We start from the raw sequence: 21,250 nt of genomic DNA, 5'->3' as shown, positions 1-21,250 counted from the left end.
ACATCACTAGCAAAACAACTAAGAACCACTGACTGCTTAAGAGATGGAGAGTGAATGTTAGTATATCCTGGGTTTCTTAACATAAAACGATTAGTTATGTCTATAACTTCTGTTCCCTGAAGGAGAGGAACGAGGTACAACACATAAGTATGGGATATCACGCCCTCGCGTGTCCTGGCTGAAGAAACCTTTATTCACGCCTTTACGGCAGATGACGTGTGATGACACGCGCAAGGCCCCGCCCGCACATATAGCCGCTGCCATCACCGTCATCCCTCAGTTCGATAGCCGCTCTTCACCGAGCCAACTGCTCAGTGGGGCCACCCTGTGTTGTACCTCGTTCCTCTCCTTCAGGGAACAGAAGTTATAGACATAACTAATCGTTCCCTTTCAGTCGATTCACTCGGTACAACACATAAGTATGGGACCTATATACACGCCCCGCAGAGCAGCCACCGAACCGGAACGGGACCACCACATCCTTAGTGAGTGGTAGACCCAGCAGAAAGGACAGCATGAGCCACCGAAGGGGCTGTAACGTCCAACCGATAAAACCGCACAAAAGTGTGCGGCGACGCCCAATTAGCCGCTGCACAAATATCAGCCACAGGCACCCCTCTAAAAAGAGCCCATGAGGTCGCCATCCCCCTGGTGGAATGAGCTCCCACCCCGTGGGGCAACGCAAAACCTCCGGTGCTGTATGCCAGCGAGATAGCTTCTACAATCCAGTGGGACAGCCTCTGTCTGGACAGAGCTCTACCCCTATTCGGATTAGCGAAGCAGACAAACAACTGGTCACACAAACGCACATCCCGAGTGCGCTCAATGTAGGTGCGTAGCGCACGCACCGGACAAAGAGAATGCACCCTCCTCTGCTCCTCAGATTCAAAAGGAGGGGAGCAAAAGCTCAGCAACTCAAACTCCATTGAACTATAAGATGCAGGCATGACCTTGGGAAGATAGGCGGCATTCGGACGCAATACGACCTTGCGGCCATCAGGAGAAAACTGTGTGCAGGCAGGATGCACAGACAGCGCATGAAGGTCCCCCACTCGCTTCGCCGAGGCCAAAGCGAGAAGTAATGCGGTCTTATACGAAAGAAGTTTCATATCTACCGACTCAACGGGTTCAAACGGAGGGCCACAAAGGGCCTCCAGCACCAAAGACAAGTCCCAAGCCGGGACACTGGACTTAAGCACGGGCCTCAGCCGGCGAACCCCTTTCAGAAAACGCACGGCGAGGGGATGCGCACCTGGTGTCACCCCGTCAAAACCGATATGACAAGCAGATATAGCCGCTAAATAAACCTTGATCGTCGAAAACGAAAGGCCTTTATCCAACAGCTCCTGCAGGAATGTTAAAACATCCACAATAGAGCACTGAAATGGGAGAGTGTGGCGGTCCTGGCACCATCGCTCGAAGGCTCGCCATTTGTAAGCGTACAAGCCCCTAGTAGACGAGGCCCTGGCGCTCTGAATCGTCGCTACCACACTAGGTGGCAGCCCCTTAGCAACCAAGTTTAACCTCTCAGCAGGTAAGCATGAAGGTGCCACAGATCCGGGCGCGGATGAAACACTTCCCCCCCCGCCTGAGAGAGGAGATCCCTGCGGAGAGGAAGCTGCCAAGGACTTGCTGCAAGCAGGCTGATTATTTCTGCATACCACGACTTCGCGGGCCACCAAGGGGCCACCAGGATCAGAGAGAGGGAATGCCGACGCACCCTCTCCAGAATTGGAGATATCATTTCCACTGGGGGAAATGCATACAGGAGCACGTCTGGCCATTGGTGCGCTAGCGCGTCCAAGCCCAAGGGTGCATCGTGGTCGATTATGGAGAAGTACAGGGGGCAGTGAGCATTCACCCTGGAAGCAAAAAGATCTATTTGCGCCTCGCCAAATAGATCCCAAATCTGAGCCACTATTGAAGGGTGTAACCTCCATTCTCTCACCAGAGGACCCCCCCTGGAGAGAAGGTCCGGCCCCAGGTTCAGGTGGCCCGGGACATGGGTGGCTCTTAGAGTCAGAAAATGAACACTGCACCATAACAGCAGAGAGCGAGACAGCTGCAACAGGGGAAGAGAGCGTGTTCCTCCCTGCCTGTTTATATAAGACACCACTGTTGAATTGTCCGTCCTGACTAAGACATGCTGGCCCTGCAGGACTGGACGGAAACGCTTTAGAGCTAAGAACACTGCTAACAGCTCTAAGTGGTTGATGTGCAGCTGGCGCTGAGCCGCGGACCAGATCCCTCTCACTGACGCACCCTCGCACAGCGCTCCCCACCCACTTAGGGAAGCATCTGTGGACACCACCTTGCGAAACAACACCCTCCCAATCCGAGAGCCCTGGTGCAGTAGCCCGGGCTCCCTCCAAGGACGGAGAGCTAGCATGCAAGACGCAGTCACCGGCAGCCTCCTCCGGAGGTGACGCGAAGCACACAAACGGTGAGAGAGAGTCCAGCGTTGAAACGCTCTCATTTTCAACAGCCCAAGCGGCACTACGGCGATCATAGATGCCATCATGCCCAACAAGCGCAATATCGTCTGGAAACGCAGTCTGCGTCCCAGCTGAAATTGAGCGAGGCAGCGATGAAACGCGGCCACTCTGTGCTCTGACAACCGTGCGCGGCTGGAAAGAGAGCATATTTCCAGACCGAGAAAAGCGATCTGTTGACCTGGGATTAGCGAGCTCTTCTGAAAGTTCACAGAGAACCCCAGTGTCTGAATGTGTGACAGAACCCGCGACAGCTGCGTCTCCGCCTGTTCTCTGGAGCAAGCCACGAGAGCCCAGTCGTCCAGGTAGGCCAAGATGCGGATGCCCCTCTTCCTGAGGGGCGCTAGCGCTGCCTCGGCACATTTCGTAAAGGTGCGGGGAGCGAGCGACAGCCCGAACGGCAGCACTAGGTATTCGTAGGCTACGCCCTCGAATGCAAACCTCAGAAACTGCCTGTGTTTCGGGTGTATAGCGACATGAAAATAAGCATCTGTTAGATCGATTGTCGCAAACCAATCTCCCGGGCCGACTGCACTCAGGAGCTGTCTGAGTGTTAGCATCCTGAACCTGTACGTTCGCAGGTACGTGTTCAAGACTCGCAGGTCGAGGATGGGACGAAGCCCTCCCCCTTTCTTCGGAATGACAAAATAACGGCTGTACCAACCTTTGTCCGTCTCCGAAGCGGGGACCACCCGTATTGCTCTCTTCTGTAATAGCGCCTGTATTTCCTCTCTGAGTACCAAGGCTGCCTCGGGGTTGACAATCGTGTTCACGACTCTTTGGAAACGAGGCGGCTTGACCCGGAACTGCAACCGGTAACCCATGGCAACGGTTTGCAGCACCCACGGAGAGGGGGCGCAAGCGCGCCACTGAGGGAAGTGAGCAGCCAGCCGGCTGGCCTGCAGCACTGACGGCGGGGCGCCGTCGCCCCCCAGTGTGTCTGCAGGGGACTGCATCCCCTGCCTGACCTGGCTCATTTCGCCTGCAGGTTGAGCATTTGAGATTGTTTGAGAGTAAACAACACTCTTTATTGATTGCAACATGGGAACATGTACATTTATACATTTTGTTGGGTGCACCTTTTCCGGGGCATAACAATGAAAAACAGCGGGAACACTCGATGTGGTCGCTTGAACATTCAACACATCTGAACCGTGTGCAGGGGTTATGTGCTTGGGAGACCGCGATAGGGAAGTGCAGCGCCTTCTGGGGCTGACAACCTGAACAGAACTTAAGCGGCACCTCTTGTGCGGCAACAGAGGGGTAAGAGCAGCGTCTCCCTGCTGCCGGATCCCTTCCCCACTCGCAATCACAGCTAGGAGGGCTGAGGCTTCTTCCTCCTGGGCGTCGGGTCCCGTCGGGGGCCCGGGGGAGGGCCTTTGCCCCAGGCCGACTGGCGTGGAGCTCGGGCCGGAGTACGTGCTCTCGCCGGCGGCCCTCCCACTCCAGCAGTGGGCGCCGGTCTCTTGCCAGCTGTCAGAGGAGCGGCGGGCCTGTGAGAGCTAGCAGTGGGCTTGGGCTGGGGCTGGCGTCTGGGGATGATGTCGCGCAGAGCTTCCGTCTGCTTCTTCCTCAGATCGAATCTAGCCTGAATGGCTTCAAGTGAATGTCCGAATAACCCAGCCGCAGACACTGGTGCGTCCAGATACACAGCTCTGTCTCTATCAGGGACGTCGGAGAGGGTCAGCCACAGGTGCCTCTGCGCCACCACTGTCGAAGCCATCCCTCTGCCCAGGGAGAGCGCTGCACAGCGAGACGCACGGAGGATGTAATCCGTGGTGACTCTAACCTCGTTAAGAAGAGGTGACAGCGGGCTGTCCTCCGGAACCAGCGATCCAAGCTCCGCCAGGCACATTGCTTGGTACGTCTGGAGCATGGTGACGGAGCTCATGGCTCGAGCGGTGCCGGCCTGAGCCCGATAAATCTTCTCCAGCTGCGAGGCCGAGAATCTGCAGTGCTTGGACGGCAGAGTTGCGGGGCCACCGACACCATGGTTATGGGACGGGGCCAGATAAGCAGCCAGAGACGGCTCCATAGGGGGTGGGTTAGCTAAACCAGCTCCCTCGGCGCCGTCCAATTCCATGTACTGTCCATAGCCGGGCACAGTGACGCGGGTAGACAGAGGTTTGTCCCATGACGCTGTTAGCTCGCAGAGAAAGTCTGGGAACATGGGGAGGCAGTTTTTGGCCGTTGCGGGCTCCGGTGGAAGGAAAAAACCCGCAAACCGCGACGGCTTCCGAGCTGGTGGAGGAGAGGGCCAGTCCACCTGCAGCTTCTCAGCGGCACGGCGAAACAGGGAGAAAAGAGAGGTGTCATCGTGGCCGACCGGCGCAGCAGCGGCGGCATATTGGGTCGACAATGAGCTCTCCTGCTCATCCTCCGACAAACCATGGATGTCCAGGCCGATGTCCAGCACGTCATCGTCTTCCTGGGGAGCGCTGGCGGGCTTCAACCCAGGCTGAAGCCCGTCAGCGCTCCTGCATGGTTCCGGTCCGTCATCGGCTAACCCGTCAACGTATTCCATGTGGTCAGCCCAGCTAATCGCGGGGACATCGACCTGAAAATTTTCGTCGTCGGACTCGGACGAAGCCGGGGCTCCAGACTCGGAAAGAAGAGGGTCATGCCGTGCGACAGCCGAGCGTCCCAGCACTCTTTCCACAAACGTCACCCGTCTTTCCAGGGTCGAGCGTCGGAGCTGGCGACAAAACGCACAAGCTTCGGGCTCCGTCAACGCTCTCCTAGCGTGGACGATCCCCAGGCAGACAGGGCAGGCATCGTGCTGGTCGCTGTCGTGCAAAGAGAAACCACATCCCTGAGGACAGGGGCGAACAGAAGATTTCTGCTTTGCTCGCTTCGGTTTGGAGTCCATTCCCAAAACGCAAAGCGAAACGCTGCACAAGAAAAACTTGAAAATAGCGCTCCGCGGGCAGCCTACGCACCAGCTGGGCGGTGGAGGCTAACACCAACAGGGGCAGTTAAGCTAGGTTCAAGTTGGCAGACAACGGAGCTAACTAGCAGTAGCTAGCTAGCCCAACTCAGCAGAGGTGTTCTCAGCGAGGTGAAGAGCGTAAGAACTGAGGGATGACGGTGATGGCAGCGGCTATATGTGCGGGCGGGGCCTTGCGCGTGTCATCACACGTCATCTGCCGTAAAGGCGTGAATAAAGGTTTCTTCAGCCAGGACACGCGAGGGCGTGATATCCCATACTTATGTGTTGTACCGAGTGAATCGACTGAAAGGGAACTCATTGTTGCACCCAGGGATGGTACAAAAGGGGCCTCCTTATACAAAGTTTTGGTTTTAGTGTCCTTATTTTCCCAGAGTTATTGGTTTTTTAAAATTTAACTTTACACACTTATTTCTTAAAGCCAGCTTCACGGTGTTAAATCTATGTCAGTTGTTGAGAGCATGGCTCCATGGTATAAATTAGCTTTTATAGATGAAGTGTTTCATGTCCACTTTAAAGTAGATACTTGGACTTTGGAATGCTGCTGACTTCCACAGTATTATGCAACTGGTTGTTCAAAGTTTTGTCATTCCTGCCCAGTATAACATTTTTAATGTGTCTTGAAGATAGAAGCAAGTGTCACATGACTACAACCATCTGTGGGATATAGCTGGCATGCTAACACGGTTGTGGCCACCCCCTTTGCCTGACTGTCAGCAGTGAGGCTAAAAGAGAGAAAGCTGTTATCTAGTGATAGAGAAGGGGAGGGAGTGCTATCAGCAGATGCAGTCTTGTGTTTATGGCGTCACAGGCCTGTTATTGACCTGCTTTCACACTAATGTTCTTCACACTCGCTCACACTCACATGTTAAATTCCAGTCAGACTTTTACTGAAACGTCGAAGTATTTATACCCGGTATCTGACAGTAATGACTATAATGTATCCAGTCCCCTTAAGACTAGTCATCTTTATATTACATTAGAGGGATATAATGATTGTACAAATTTGCTGGGCCATTGCATTTATGAGGTCAGACCAGCAAAATTTGCAGTATGAAAATAATGATTTAGGGATTAATTTCAGCTTTAAAGGAATTAGAACATAAAGTGATGTCTAAGATTTTATCAGGTTAAAGCAGTAGCAGTAGAGACTGCACTTATATTGTGAAGCACAGTGCTGTCTGACTATAGCGTATTTATCTTTTTTCAAGAAAGGAGTAAACAGTGTGCATTAGTTGAAGCTTGCAAACCCAGAGAAGAATAAGACAAGTGAGATGAATAATTCTGTTGCTGTTACCTTTGTCAGCGGCTTGAGAATGTCATGTTGGTTCTTAGGTGATGGAGACAGAGATTCACAGTCATATAGCAGCCAGCATGACTGTGCAGAATGAGGCTGAGTCCAGTTAAATCCTTGAAATGATTTAGGCCCTCTGATATGGGGTGAGTTAGGAGAGGGGGAGGGGTGCAAGCTGGAGATCACTTTGTGTCAGGCGGTGGGTTGATGGTCGTAATCGGCTTACAGTACACTGTTGGACTAGATTTTTGTGAGTTTTTGCATGTGTTGAGCCCCTGGGATGCTTGCTTGTCTGGAGAAATATTAGCGTCTATGGGGACCAAACCATCTCTGGTTCTTGATAAAAAGCTGAACACAGCTAGACTGCTGACTTCACTAATACCCCCACGTCATTCAGAGAGGGAATTAGTGGAATCCAGGAAATTGTCTCACATTTATCCATCGGTTTTTGTGTTGCTGTCTGCAGCATCAACAAAAACACGCAGATCTAACAGCATGCATAGCCCCGCCCTCACTCAGTCTGGTCTCAGCTGTTGTGCTTGGAGGTTGATTCAAACAGATCAATACCTCCATCCCTGTTTCTGTTTTGCTTCTTATTAGAGAGGCTAAAAGCTCACGTTTCAGTTTGATAAAATCATAAAACTACTAATACTCACATTGGAGTGGCTGCGGTTCAGAAGACAGAACAGGTTTGATACAAGATAAAACCCCAAGTCTGATGCATCCATCCAAGTATGATTGTGTGTTGCTGTTAGTTAGAAAGCACTTGCATAGAAAAAGCATAGAAAAAAAGTGCTTGTGTGAGTGCTCACTTAGAGTATTAAAGAACCAAATAAGAACCCGTCCATTTACCATTTATACTTTTTAGTTTCTTGTTACTGCTTTGATTAAGAATTTATGAGTACGTTTAATCAGATATGTTGTTTAAAGCTAAGCTGCTGGAAATGATAGATTAGTATCCTGTTTTGTTGGATGTAACGTTCCTACTTGGTTGTTGGCCACAGTTCAAGGATACTTTAACCATGGGGCCTAGGGCACAGTGGGAATGAGCTGACTGCTGCACTCTCTTTGTGTAGTGAAGCCTAGTTACTGTTCGCATGCATGTGGAATTTCCGCCCCCACCCCCATTTGTCATTTTTAGTATTTCAGCTGCCGGCCCTTTGGTTGCTTAGCTAGAGACAGGATAGGGTGGGTGGGAGTTAAAGCATGCAGCCTTGCTCTTTGTATCCATGTTTGAGTCCAAAGAAAAGCAGTAAAGTGGGATGTGAGAAAAATAACAATGTTTAAATGTAAACAGGAAAATGCAAAGACTGGGGTCTTTTAAAGAAATATCTAACCCTACTCAGACACAGCAAGACAAGCTGAAGATTGATTTTAACCTTCTTTTCTTTAAAGTTCATGTTTTCCATAATGTGATTATGTGGATAGGATGTGTAGGCGACATATTTTTTCATCCAAATAAATTTCCATTTTGAGATATGTTTCATTCGCTTTTCCATACACAGCTGATTTGTCTCTGCTGTTATTTAAATGTGCATGCAAAATAATCGCACGTATGTCATTGATGGTGCTTTTCCAGAAAATGGACACCGCAGGAGCCAAAGTGCTGGAGACAGCTGAAGATATCCAGGAACGTCGGCAGCAGGTCCTGGACCGCTACCGGCGTTTCAAGGAGCTGTCGATGGTGCGCCGGCAGAAGCTGGAGGACTCGTATCGCTTTCAGTTCTTCCGCCGTGATGCCGATGAATTGGAGAAGTGGATCCAGGAGAAGCTGCAGATTGCCTCTGATGAGAACTACAAGGACCCTTCCAACCTGCAGGTCTGTCAGTTATTTAATGTATATGTATTTAAGTCCTGTTAGACCGTAAGAAGAGCACCTTCTATCATATATGTTTTTCATACACAGGGCAAGCTGCAGAAACATCAAGCTTTTGAAGCTGAAGTTCAGGCCAACGCTGAAGCAATCATCAAACTGGACAAGACTGGAAATCTAATGATCACTGAGGGCCACTTTGCATCTGACACTATTCGAGTAAGTTACCAAAATGCACACTAATATGCAGTGTGTTGACATTTAGGTATGCCTGTGGTGGGCTTTGGGGTTATATGTATGTTCACGATGGATGTAGCCACTGTGACACCAAACATTGCTTTCCTGACTATTTATTAGTTGTTGTTATTATTAGAAAGCTACATCCCTAAATATACAGGAGCAACATACAGAGACAGATACCTGATAATTAGTGCAACATAAGAGAAAAATAAAATATTAGAATTTCACTCACATAAAATGTAGGTCTTCTTGATGACTATTAACCCCTTCCATCCGATTCAGTCCTACACGCCTTACCGGACACAACAGAGGCCAATAGTTACAAGTGTCAATATGGCCGAGTATATAAAAGTAGGTGCTGACCTGTGGTGTGAGTCTTGAGTGCTGTGAATTCTTAAAGATTCAGTCAGCTTTCCCCTATTTTTGACTCAACGGTTTCAAAATGTACTTTTTATCGCATGCTCTGTGTTTCATTTGAATCGGCTCTTCCACGATCTTCAGTGGAAAAGACTTCTCTTTGGTTTTCCAACATATATCCAAGATAATTTTCTAATTTCTTGTCACTAACTTTATTAACACTTCCCACCTTTGTCACGTGCTCTAGACTCGTCTGGAGGAGCTGCATCACCTGTGGGACCTCCTGCTGGAGAAAACCAAGGAAAAGGGCATGCGTCTGTTGCAGGCCCAGAAACTGGTCCAGTATCTGCGTGAGTGTGAAGATGCCCTGGACTGGATTAGTGACAAGGTTAGATTCATATCTCTGTGTTTGTTTTAAACATAGAAAGAAAGACTTGAGCATGAGTATATGAACTTGATTTCTCTCCATTTCACAGAATGAGGATGAAGGCAGATGTAGTTACAATTACAGTTACCATAGTTTACCAGTTCAGTTTAGCCGTCGTCATTGCAAGAAAATTAGACATGACCTGTAAAGTGGACATGAAACAATACATGTATAAAGGCTGGATTTAAGAAACATGTGTTTTTAGAACAAGTTTAGTGGCATCTTGTGCCAGTACAGAACATTGGTGGGTTGGTTGGTTGCAGCTAATAGACCTACATTAGTTTATGTTTGCTAAGTAGTGACGGAACTGATAACTCGGTTGAAAACAAGGAGACAAAAAATAAAAATCAGTCCAAGTTGGTCACTTGGTCAGATTTTGGCTGCAGAAATCTATTTTATGTTAAGACATCAGGGAGGAGCTACCCTCCTCCCTATAAAAGGGTGTGATGCAGCGCCACTTGTCATTCAAGATAAGCGCACTTCTTCCTCGCTTTGTGCAACGAGTGTGATCTGGTGAGACACCAAGTTCTCCTTCAAACATTTAATTTGGTGTCTCACTATGGGGATTTGCATAGTCCCGTATTGCCAGCTAAGCTTATCTGAATGACTGAGTGCCATCTTAAAAGATCTCATGTGGACCCACACTTAAGACAGTGTGGGCTAGGGATGGTGCAGTGATATCTAACCTGTAGAACCTTGCAAAGATCAAAGGTGAAGCCCAGCTTGTTGTTGCAAATATTTTCTCTACAGAGACACCCCTAAAGATGACCCAAGAGGTTGCCATCCCTCTAGTAGAACGTACATAAATCCTCCAAATGACATCCCGGCACTAAGGTTAAATCCTACGTAGACACAAGAAGTTTAGAGAGAAAGTAGAGCTGTCGTGCCCCTTTCATAAAATGGCAGGCTAGTGGTAATGCCTCACCGGGCTATCTGTAAAGCTCCTTTGGCAGGCTGAAATGTCTGCCAGAGATACTTTAATTGTGGAAAAGGCCTTTCCTTTATCTAACAGCCCCTGCAGAAAAGTGGTGATTGCTGTTACAGAGCATCAAAAAACAAACTTATTCTATTACAGTGACATTGTGGAGGGGGCCCTAGCACTATGAATAGTGACTATGACCCTCTAAGGTAGTCCTTCCGTACTCAGATTAGCCCACAGGGCAAGGCAACCTGGGCGGGGTTATACGATTCCCCCCCCCTGGCCTGGGAAACTAGGTCTCGTTGGAGGGGAAAGACCTTCCTGGCTGTGACAGCTGCCAGTGACACCCACTGAGTGAAAAATGTAGGATTTCTCCAGTGGCAGAGTGCTGCATTGCAGTGCGCTGTCACTCTGATATGGTAGTAGGCATGGCACTTTGGGCATAGTTTCAGGGATGCAACCCATCACTGAAATCCCCTCACATGCAGTCTGCCTAGTGGGATGACTGCCAGTGAAGATGCCATTAATTCCAGCATCTGCCGGCATAGCCTAAATAGGAGACATCTCCACACCATGAAAGAGATGGGCTGAGCTGGCTGCAGGACACTCTTTTTGTAGATTGTAGTGAAACCCAGAGCCATCAGGTGATCCACTGCCACCCTGGCATGCTTTCTTCCCATCATTTCTGACTCTGATAGCAGCAGCTAATCGTCTATGCATGTTGCTAGGTGCACTTCACAAATACCCAAGGGCTCAGTGAGACAAATGGCAGGACTAAGTACTCGTGCGTTTTGCCCTGAATCACCAATTGCAGGAATTTAATGTGAAGTGGGTAAATGAGATGTGAAAATATGGGTCCTTCAGGTCTATTAATGTAAACCAGTCACCTGGGCGCACTACATGTAGAGCAGAGTGGCATTTGTCAGCATCCTGAAATGCTGATTCAGTGCCCTTTAGTCCAGTATCAGACGCAGTCCCCCTCCCTTCTTGGGAACGAGAAAATACTTTGAGTAAAATCTGCATTGGCTCTGCTCCTGAGGTATTTCTCATATTTATAGCAAGGTAGATATTTCTTCTTGCAGTATTCTGGCTGATTCATGATTTTGCATGAGAGGAAATAACTCTGTGAAATCTGTAAGGGTTGGTTGCAAATTGCAAGCGGTATCTTCGCTTGAATGCCCTCACAGCCCACTCTCCTCATCTCTCTACTCTTGCTGAGAGAAGGCCCAAAGCCAGGCAGCCCACAGTGGAAATTACTTTGGCTCCCTCTTGTGATGGGAGAAGGTTTTGCAACCAAATCCCAACTGCCCATGCGGGTGGTCTGAATTTGACCAGCATTCATGAGGCCAGCATTTGACCAGGATTCACTGAGGAAATGCACCCCAGTGGTGTTTGGGGGTGTGAGGGGATTATGCCAAGGGCATGGGATTATTTTCCCAATTTACATTTAGGCTTCACTTTTCCACACCTGTAATATGAAGTAATCCAGTCAGTGAGATGATGTGAGGGAAAAGAAAGACGTCCACAAAGCGTGGACATAGACTTGTATGTTAGGATTCCTGATTGTCCTTTGGTAAGAAAATTAGTTGTGTTTGTGGTGTACTAAACTGTTTGAGTGGGTTTTGGAAAGCTTGGAAAAACATTTTATTTTGTAAAATAGTGGCGATCGCATCTTTTGGCCAAGCTGTTTGTGCCGCTCGGTACATCGGGCCAGAGAGGACGAAAAGAAGCTCTAATTTGTCGACCTGGTCAGTCACCTGTCACCCGACTCAAACAGGCAATCCTCCAAAGAGTCCTCATTTATACACTGCTTTACAAACCTGAAGATTACAGAGGTCGTGTCCGCTTGGAGACTTGCAATTATTTTGAATTCTAACGAAAGCCAGACTCATTGTATCAGATAGTAAAGCACCAAGGCATACTTTCTCTCTTTTTTTTAACTTTCTCTTTCTCCACTTTTACCTAAAGGAGGCCATTGCCACATCAGAAGAGCTGGGCCAGGACCTGGAGCACGTACAGCTCCTGCAAAAGAAGTTTGAGGAGTTCCAGACGGATCTGGCTGCCCATGAGGAACGTGTGAATGAGGTGAACCAGCTTGCAGCTAAGCTGATCCAGGAATCCCATCCAGAGGCAGAGCTCATTGTGCGCAAGCAGGACGAGGTCAACGCGGCCTGGCAGCGCCTGAAGGGCCTGGCCCAACAGAGGCAGGGCAAGCTGTTTGGAGCTGCTGAGGTGCAGCGCTTCAACAGGTAAGCAGCGTCATAACCATAACACATGAAAAACTCTTACACTGTGTGTATGTTCATTTTTTTCTTTGTCATGCTGCCGTTAGTAACAGACTGTGTGTTTACCTCGAATAGGGATGTGGATGAAACCATCAGCTGGATCAAGGAGAAGGAGCAGCTGATGGGGTCCGATGACTTTGGGCGTGACCTGGCCAGTGTTCAGGCTCTGCTGCGCAAACATGAGGGCCTGGAGAGAGACCTGGCAGCTTTGGAAGATAAGGTAGGGCAAATGCCGATCTCCGCTATGTTAGCAAATATAGTAAAAGGGAAGTTAAAAACTTGATATCCTGACTTGCTGTGTTCTCCTTCCTTAAATCAGGTCAAAACTCTGGGCGGTGACGCTGAGCACCTGCAGCAGACACATCCCCAGAACGCTTCGCAGATCCATTTGAAAAAGGACGAACTTATCACCAACTGGGAACAGATTCGCACTCTGTCTACTGAGCGCCGTGCCCGTCTGAACGACTCCTACCAGTAAAATACCAATAAATGCAGTAAAACAAGCAAATCATTCATCAACCTTTCACAGAAGCCAGGAGATAAAGTTATATGCAAAGGCCATGTGTTGGAGCATATCACTCTGTTTTAAACAACAAGCTGTTCACAATATATAATTACTTTACCTGACATGTTTTTAGAATTAACGCTGATGAACAACAACAACAAACTAATGTACCCAGGTCTATATATGGGATATAATGATGATGATAACAGTGAAATACTACATACACAACAAAAGTATAACTTATATCGGGGAATGAAAACACACATGCACATAAACCTTTCTAGGATTTATAACTGATTTAGACTTCTGTGTGAATCTTTGGGGACTTTGTGGGGTCTTATGTACAGAGTAATTTTCAGTTCATATTTGCCAAGAGCTCAGGCCTGTCCAACTTGTCCAACCAAGTTTGCTCATCCTGTCTTTTTTTTGATGATTTGTTTTAGGCTGCAGCGTTTCACTGCTGACTTTAGGGATCTGACTAGCTGGGTAACTGAGATGAAGGCTCTGATCAATGCTGATGAACTGGCCAATGATGTGGCTGGAGCTGAGGCCCTGTTAGACCGCCATCAGGAGCACAAGGTAAAATCTTCTAAACTATAGAGACCTCCAGCCTAAAGTGTCTTTGCACTTAGTGTAAAGGCTCAAGAAAGTGTCAAATCCTTTTGTCTCATAATTCACACCCTGTGTTAGTCAACCTGTTTCCATGTTTTTCTTATTTATATTTTTTTAGGGAGAGATTGACGCTCACGAGGACAGTTTTAGAACTACAGATGAAGCTGGCCAGGCCTTGCTCAGTGCAGGACACTATGCCTCTGATGAGGTGAAGGAAAAGGTAGGATTATGACACTGTGTAGGTAGAATTTTCTCCACTCTTCATCTGTGTCATACTAGCATTTAAAATGCTCTTCTTGGTGTATTTTGTGTAGCTTGGTGTCCTTGCTGCAGAAAAGGAGTCTCTGCTGGAGTTGTGGGAGGTTCGCAGGCAGCAGTATGAGCAGTGCATGGACCTGCAGCTCTTTTACAGGGATACTGAACAAGTTGACAACTGGATGAGCAAGCAAGAGGTGAGTTACCACACCAGGAGAGCTTGGTGTTTATTAGCAAAAAGATGTGCTGTGGCAGTTTTTCATGTATTCTCCTTGCGTAGGCTTTCCTCCTGAATGAAGACCTTGGTGACTCCCTGGACAGCGTAGAGGCACTACTTAAAAAACATGAAGATTTTGAGAAGTCGCTGAGTGCTCAAGAAGAGAAGATCACTGTAAGTTTATTAAATTTGCCCAGTTACATGATGATTATTGCATCTTCTATTCTTGAATTATTGCCACTGTGTGAGAATTGTAAATTGAAATTAACCTTTAATCTGTTTGTGCTGCACATCTCCAGGCTTTGGATGAATTTGCTACCAAACTGATTCAGAACAACCACTATGCCAAAGAGGATGTGGCTACACGCAGAGATGCTGTAAGCACTGCTGTCTGCTTTCCACATCAGACATAAAATCAAATACAATAGGCTTTCTTTGAAAATGTGTTTTCTCTCCTTGTTGCATTTATAGCTACTCAGCCGCCGCAATGCCCTGCATGACCGTGCTCAGTCTCGTCGTGCTGCCTTGGAGGACTCCTTCCACCTCCAGCAGTTCTTCAGGGACTCTGATGAGCTTAAGAGCTGGATCAATGAAAAGATGAAGACTGCTACTGATGAGGCTTACAAGGTAATTTGTGAAAGAAATTGATATTGTCTTCTCCCGATATTTGTGTCTCCCATTTTTTTTTCATTTGTGCATTGTGATGTTTTCTTTTTTTCTGTTTTCTCCATTGCTGAAATTCTGTGTCTCTGCTCTCCTGTCAACAGGACCCCTCCAACCTGCAGGGCAAGGTGCAGAAACACCAGGCCTTTGAAGCGGAGCTGTCTGCTAACCAAAGCCGAATCGATGCCCTGCAGAAGTCAGGCCAGGAGCTGCTGGATGGAAAGCATTATGCCTCAACTGAGGTTTCTGGTCACATGGAAGAAGTCAGCTCTCAGTGGAAAAAACTGCTGGAGGCCACTGAGCTCAAAGGTATAGTTTGGAGGAAAAGTGAACATAAAGATTTGATTTGAGCTGTGCACAGTGACAAAGTGCATGAAGAGTGGCAGGGCTTTTGTGTATGTTTGTGCACACACACAAAAGAACAAATAAACTGCTGGATACCCACTGAGAAAACAGTGCAACAGTTAGAATTTTATTTATTTTTCTCTAAACCACACAGGGACAAAAGTCATTCAGTTATTCTACCATGGGAAAAGAACAACTCAAAGCAATTACTGTTACATTTCTGCTCATGATGAGTTAATGTCAACATCTGACCACAACTTTAGCTGAGGAATGGGTTATTTGAAGAGTTTCAGTCAGGTTTCAGAGCTCCTCACAGCACAGAAACAGCTTTAGTGAAGGTTACAAATGATCTTCTTATGGCCTCTGACAGTGGACTCATCTCTGTGCTTGTCCTGCTAGACCTCAGTGCAGCGTTCGATACTGTTGACCATAATATTTTATTCCAGTGTTCAGGGCATGCTGTAGGTATTACAGGTGTTTTGAATCATATCTATTATCTAATAGACTCCAATTTGTTCATGTAAGTGGAGAGTCCTCTTCGCACGCTAATACTCATTATGGAGTTCACAGGGTTCTGTACTAGGACCAATTCTGTTTACATTATACACGCTTCCCGTAGGCATTATCATCAGAAGACATAGCATACAACTGTATCTATCCATTAAGCCAAATATACACCAATTAGTTAAAGTGCAGGAGTGTTTTAAAGACCAGGTTATTGTACTTGGCCCTGACAATCATAGAAATATGGTATCTAACCAGATGGCATTATCTTTGCCTCCAGTAACACGGTGAGGAATCTTGGAGTCGTTTTTACGAATATTAAACAAATATGTGGGACTGCTTTCTTCTGTTTGAGCAATATCTCTAAAATGAGAAACAGTCTGTATCTGAACTAGTTCATTGGTTCTAGTTTTTCCTTCCCACTGTCGCCAAAGTGCTTCCTCAAAGGGGGCCATATAATAGTTAGGGTTTTTTATTTTCTTTGTTGAGTCTTTATCTTGAGTTATTTAGTACTGTATAAATAAAAATGAATTGAACTGAATAGCTGGGCCATTAATGTACTTGGAAAGCCCATGAAAGAAAAGTCTGTCCCTGGTGATTCGGAACAACAGTCAGAGCTTTTTTATTTTTTCTTTAAAGGCATCAAGCTGCGTGAAGCCAACCAGCAGCAGCAGTTCAACAGAAATGTAGAGGACATAGAGCTGTGGCTGTATGAAGTGGAGGGCCACCTGGCTTCAGATGATTATGGAAAAGACCTGACAAGTGTTCAGAACCTGCAGAAGAAACATGCACTGCTGGAGGCTGATGTGGCAGCGCACCAGGTAACAAGCACTCAGCCCAAATTATGGAGCTCCCATACACTGCTTTGGTGAATGCGACACTAATGTAAATGTCCCCATCAGGATCGGATTGATGGCATAACAATCCAGGCCCGCCAGTTCCAGGAGGCTGGCCACTTTGATGCTGACAACATCCGCAAGAAGCAAGAGGCTTTGGTGGTTCGGTATGAAGCTCTGCGTGAACCCATGGCTGCACGCAAGCAGAAGCTGTCAGACTCTCTAAGGCTGCAGCAGCTGTTCAGAGATATTGAAGATGAGGAGACTTGGATCCGTGAGAAAGAGCCCATCGCTGCCTCTACTAACAGAGGTAAAATCAGACTAATTGTCTATGCAGCTCTAAGAAATTAAAGTTTGTAATTGGAGGTATATACTCATTGAAAGTGATCATTTCAGAAATAAAGTTTAAACTGGAGCCTCATATTTCAGATCACTGGAGCTCCATAAAATGTTTCTCTGACGTTTTTTCTCAGGCAAAGACTTGATTGGTGTCCAGAACTTGCTGAAGAAGCACCAGGCTCTGCAGGCTGAAATCACAGGTCACGAGCCTCGCATTAAGGCTGTCACCCAGAAGGGAGAAGCTATGGTGGAGGAAGGTATTGATTTAAATCCTAAGATTCCTCTGTTATCTTCAGTGAGATGATGGTGATGTTTAAATGCAAGTAAAATATCACTGCAACAGTGGGGGGGAAAAAACAGCTGAGGTTTCATGGGTGTGGTGTCCAGGTCACTTTGCTGGTGAGGATGTGAAGGCTAAGCTGGCTGAGCTGCATGGGCGTTGGGACACTCTGAAGGCCAAGGCCTCCCAGAGGAGACAGGACCTTGAGGACTCTCTGCAGGCCCAGCAATACTTTGCTGATGCTAACGAGGCCGAGTCTTGGATGAGGGAAAAGGAACCCATTGTTGGGAGCACAGACTATGGCAAAGATGAGGACTCAGCTGAGGTACAGATTTTACAACAGAAGAATATACAGTGGTGTGAAAAAGTTTTTGTCTAATATTTAAATATGTTCTGAAACATTTAAGTGTGGCAAACATACAAAGAAATAGGAAATCAGGAAGAGAGCAAACACTTTTCACACCACTGTAACTGTCACTACCAATGAATTATTGTTGTGCTGTTAAAGTTTAAAATCTTATGATGTCGTTTTGGGGGGTTTTGTTATTTTTTTTGTTTTGTTTTTGCTCTATTAAAAGTTAAAGCGGGCTTAAAGCTTCCAATTAGTTCCCTTTGTGAGAAATGTAGTTGTGCTGAGTTGTTTCTTCTCCACAGGCTCTGCTAAAGAAGCACGAAGCCCTGATGTCTGACCTGAGCGCTTACGGCAGCAGTATCCAAGCCCTGAAGGAGCAGGCCCAGTCCTGCAGGGTAAGTTTAAAAAGTCCCTGAATTCTCATCTGTTCTGAAGCATCACTGTCTATTCGCAGAACACAAAATCAGTAACAAGTTTCTTTTAACTAAACAGCAACAAGTTGCACCAACTGATGATGAGACCGGGAAGGAGCTGGTCCTGGCCCTGTATGACTATCAGGAGAAGAGCCCACGTGAAGTTACCATGAAGAAAGGAGACATTCTCACTCTCCTCAACAGCACTAACAAGGTACGGCACTGTGAAGTAGTCCAGCATCAGTAAATATCGTAATTTAGTATCTTGGTCAAGGATATTGCAGATCTGGCATGCAGATTGCAGCAGCCAGGGATCAAACTACCAACCTTCCTATTAGTAGATGACCAGCTCTACTGCCTGACTCTCATCCACCCCGCCACATTACATACTAATGACTTCATCTCTCCCCTGCTGCAGGACTGGTGGAAAGTGGAGGTGAATGATCGCCAGGGCTTCGTTCCTGCTGCTTATGTGAAGAAGCTCGACCCCACCCAATCCTCATCCAGGGAGAACCTGCTGGATGAACATGGCAGCATTGCACTCCGCCAAGACCAGATTGAAAATCAGTAAGAAACCCACAGCCTGAACTCTTCTGTTTCAGAATCGGGTCCACTAATCCACTTTAACCTGTCTGCTCTGCACTTTAGTCTTTCTTTACTTCCATCCAGTTGTTTAACACTAATTACCTTGCTCCTGGCCCCTTGTCCTGTTTCGTCTGCTGTCCTATCTCTGTGTTTAACTACTTAATCTTTTCTTGCTGTGCTTTCGCCTTGCCTTGCCGCTTGTGCAGGCTTGTCACCAAGGAGGCCTGCAGCGTGTCTGTGCGCATGAAGCAGGTGGAAGAGCTGTGAGTAGGAACCAGTGCCCCTCTGCGTGTACTTGTGGTCGTGATACCTATAATAGATATCATCCATCACCCACCCCAAATTCCATGTTGTGTGACACTGTGTGTATTTCAACCCTGGCCTCTATTCAGTCCAGGATAGAAGCAGCTTCTGATGCACATCTGTTACATCCTTCTTATCCCAGGTTACCCTATAGGGATGTCAGTTTATGTTCTGCCCTACACACACTGGGATTTGATTGGTTCTTAGGTGTCTCAATGAATCAGTGAAATATTCAAAAATTATTTGAAATTTGTGTGACATATGTTTGTGTAACAAACTGGCTTGTCGATGTGTCTGGGTTTAGTTTGGAACAACGTTACTACAGCTGTAACCCCAGAGGCTAGGTGCCTTGCTGGCACCTAGGTTTCACAAAAGTGGATGAAAAGTTATTAAAAGGAGCATACAGTATTTATGTCACTACTTTTATTTTACAGCAACATCCCAGAGCCTTATTAAAAATCTAACAAAGCAAACACAGCTCTCAGGAAAAATGACCACACATTATTTTAACCATGTTCTTTATGATGCCTTTAAATTCAACACAAAATGTGCTTATTTACTTTTAGACTGGTAGAAAATAAATAAGTAAAGAAGGATAAATGATTAAAAGAAAAAAAATTAGTCTGACTTTGACCAATTAGGCTTTTTCCCTGACATTACGAATTTCCAATGTAATGCTTGCTAAACTTCAGATTAACATTCCCTGCTAAAATAACACATCTCATTTTATTATCACTGTAGTAGTGTTGTTGAATACTCTAAACACTTCTTAGCCCTGCATGAAAGTGGCAACCTGTCCAAGGTGTGCTCTGCCTTTCACCCCATGGTAGCTGGGAGAGGCTCCCCCCCCCCCCCCCTCTTTTTATCAAGATTTTCTAGATGCTTTGGTCCTTAAACACTCCCCATCATCAGGATGATGCCTGCCCCCAGGTACTGGTTTTATTAGATTATTCAATGCATCTATAAAATGTCATGAAGACCAGAGAGAAATATGTGTGGATGTTTCCTGACACAAGAGTAAAACGTTGTGGAGAATGGGACCCCTTCATTACTACACTACTCATCAATTATGATAATAAATTTCTGTCAGCCATACCATGCAAGGCTTCCTTCTCATGTCCCATGTCTACAGACTCCAAACACAAAGCATGTCAGTGTCCACCCACTTTTTAAATTTTATTTCACTTTTTTAAAGTTTGTAAAAATCTTTTTCTACTGCTTCGCTTACATTCTCTTTCTTTAATGTTCTTTTTTCCAAGATATGGTACTCTGTTAGAGTTGGGGGAGAAGCGCAAGGACATGCTTGAGAAAAGCTGCAAAAAGTTTATGTTATTCCGTGAGGCCAACGAGCTCCAGCAGTGGATTCATGAGAAGGAGAGCACCCTCACTAATGAGGAGATGGGCTCTGATCTGGAGCAGGTTGAGGTTCTACAGAAGAAGTTTGATGACTTCCAGAAGGTAATGTCTGTTGTTTTTCGTTTGTTTTGTTTTTTAAGCTTGATCCTTTTCCCAAAAATTCTACATGACTATTGACTTAAAGTTATCTGAATTACTTGCATATGGTCTTTACTTGTATGTGAATTGTAAACACAACAATTCAGTGACCATATAACAACTAAATTTGGCCCATGCAGTAGGACAGTGATCCAGAGCACAGAAGCAAATCTACAAAAAACAAAGAAAAAAAGCATAGAGGTGTTGCAAGGCCCAGTCAAAATTCAGAGCTCAGCCCACTGAAATGATGTGATTGGATGTTCACAGAGTTGTGGTAAATGGCCTGAATTTATATAGCGCTTTTCTAGTCCCTAAGGACCCCAAAGCGCTTTACATATCCAGTCATCCACCCATTCACGCACACATTCACGCACTGGTGATGGTAAGCTACATTGTAGCCACAGCCACCCTGGGGCGCACTGACAGAGGCGAGGCTGCCGGACACTGGCGCCACCAGGCCCTCTGACCACCACCAGTAGGCAACGGGTGAAGTGTCTTGCCCAAGGACACAACGACCGAGACTGTCCAAGCTGGGGCTCGAACCGGCAACCTTCCGATTACAAGGCGAACTCCCAACTCTTGAGCCACGATCGCCCCATGTATGTATTTGAATTTGAACAGACAGTGTATGACACTGTTCTTTCTCTCTTTCCAGGACCTCAAGGCCAATGAGTCTCGTCTGAGGGATATCAACAAAGTGGCTTCAGAGTTGGAGTCTGAAGGCCTTATGGCTGAGGAGGCCCCCATGGTTCAGGCTCAGGTAGGCGCTACCT

General features: G+C 46.8%; 1 protein-coding gene across 7 annotated transcripts in view; it reads left to right on the top strand.

Annotated features, from left to right (window-relative positions):
* sptan1 (spectrin alpha, non-erythrocytic 1) overlaps positions 1 to 21,250 on the top strand; it is a 43,336-nt gene that overhangs the window by 4,955 nt on the left and 17,131 nt on the right. For 4 of the 7 annotated variants that reach the window (XM_026172726.1, XM_026172725.1, XM_026172723.1 and 1 more), the window contains exons 2-24: positions 8,313 to 8,552; positions 8,640 to 8,765; positions 9,391 to 9,531; positions 12,458 to 12,738; positions 12,850 to 12,994; positions 13,094 to 13,248; positions 13,723 to 13,858; positions 14,010 to 14,111; positions 14,206 to 14,343; positions 14,427 to 14,537; positions 14,663 to 14,740; positions 14,835 to 14,990; positions 15,131 to 15,335; positions 16,515 to 16,696; positions 16,778 to 17,021; positions 17,185 to 17,307; positions 17,438 to 17,655; positions 17,985 to 18,077; positions 18,175 to 18,309; positions 18,514 to 18,662; positions 18,887 to 18,943; positions 20,243 to 20,441; positions 21,133 to 21,237. In XM_026172726.1, coding sequence (XP_026028511.1) covers positions 8,316 to 8,552; positions 8,640 to 8,765; positions 9,391 to 9,531; positions 12,458 to 12,738; positions 12,850 to 12,994; positions 13,094 to 13,248; positions 13,723 to 13,858; positions 14,010 to 14,111; positions 14,206 to 14,343; positions 14,427 to 14,537; positions 14,663 to 14,740; positions 14,835 to 14,990; positions 15,131 to 15,335; positions 16,515 to 16,696; positions 16,778 to 17,021; positions 17,185 to 17,307; positions 17,438 to 17,655; positions 17,985 to 18,077; positions 18,175 to 18,309; positions 18,514 to 18,662; positions 18,887 to 18,943; positions 20,243 to 20,441; positions 21,133 to 21,237 — 3,516 coding nt within the window. In that variant the 5' untranslated portion in view covers positions 8,313 to 8,315. Of the gene's footprint in view, positions 1 to 8,295; positions 8,553 to 8,639; positions 8,766 to 9,390; positions 9,532 to 12,457; positions 12,739 to 12,849; positions 12,995 to 13,093; positions 13,249 to 13,722; positions 13,859 to 14,009; positions 14,112 to 14,205; positions 14,344 to 14,426; positions 14,538 to 14,662; positions 14,741 to 14,834; positions 14,991 to 15,130; positions 15,336 to 16,514; positions 16,697 to 16,777; positions 17,022 to 17,184; positions 17,308 to 17,437; positions 17,656 to 17,984; positions 18,078 to 18,174; positions 18,310 to 18,513; positions 18,663 to 18,886; positions 18,944 to 20,242; positions 20,442 to 21,132; positions 21,238 to 21,250 lie in introns of those variants that run through there. The other 3 variants (XM_026172728.1, XM_026172727.1, XM_026172722.1) reach the window with 2 other exon arrangements.

This window comes from Astatotilapia calliptera, chromosome 7 (assembly GCF_900246225.1).
Source record: "Astatotilapia calliptera chromosome 7, fAstCal1.2, whole genome shotgun sequence".
Lineage (NCBI taxonomy): Eukaryota > Metazoa > Chordata > Actinopteri > Cichliformes > Cichlidae > Astatotilapia > Astatotilapia calliptera.
This window is presented reverse-complemented; position numbering and strand designations above follow the sequence as displayed.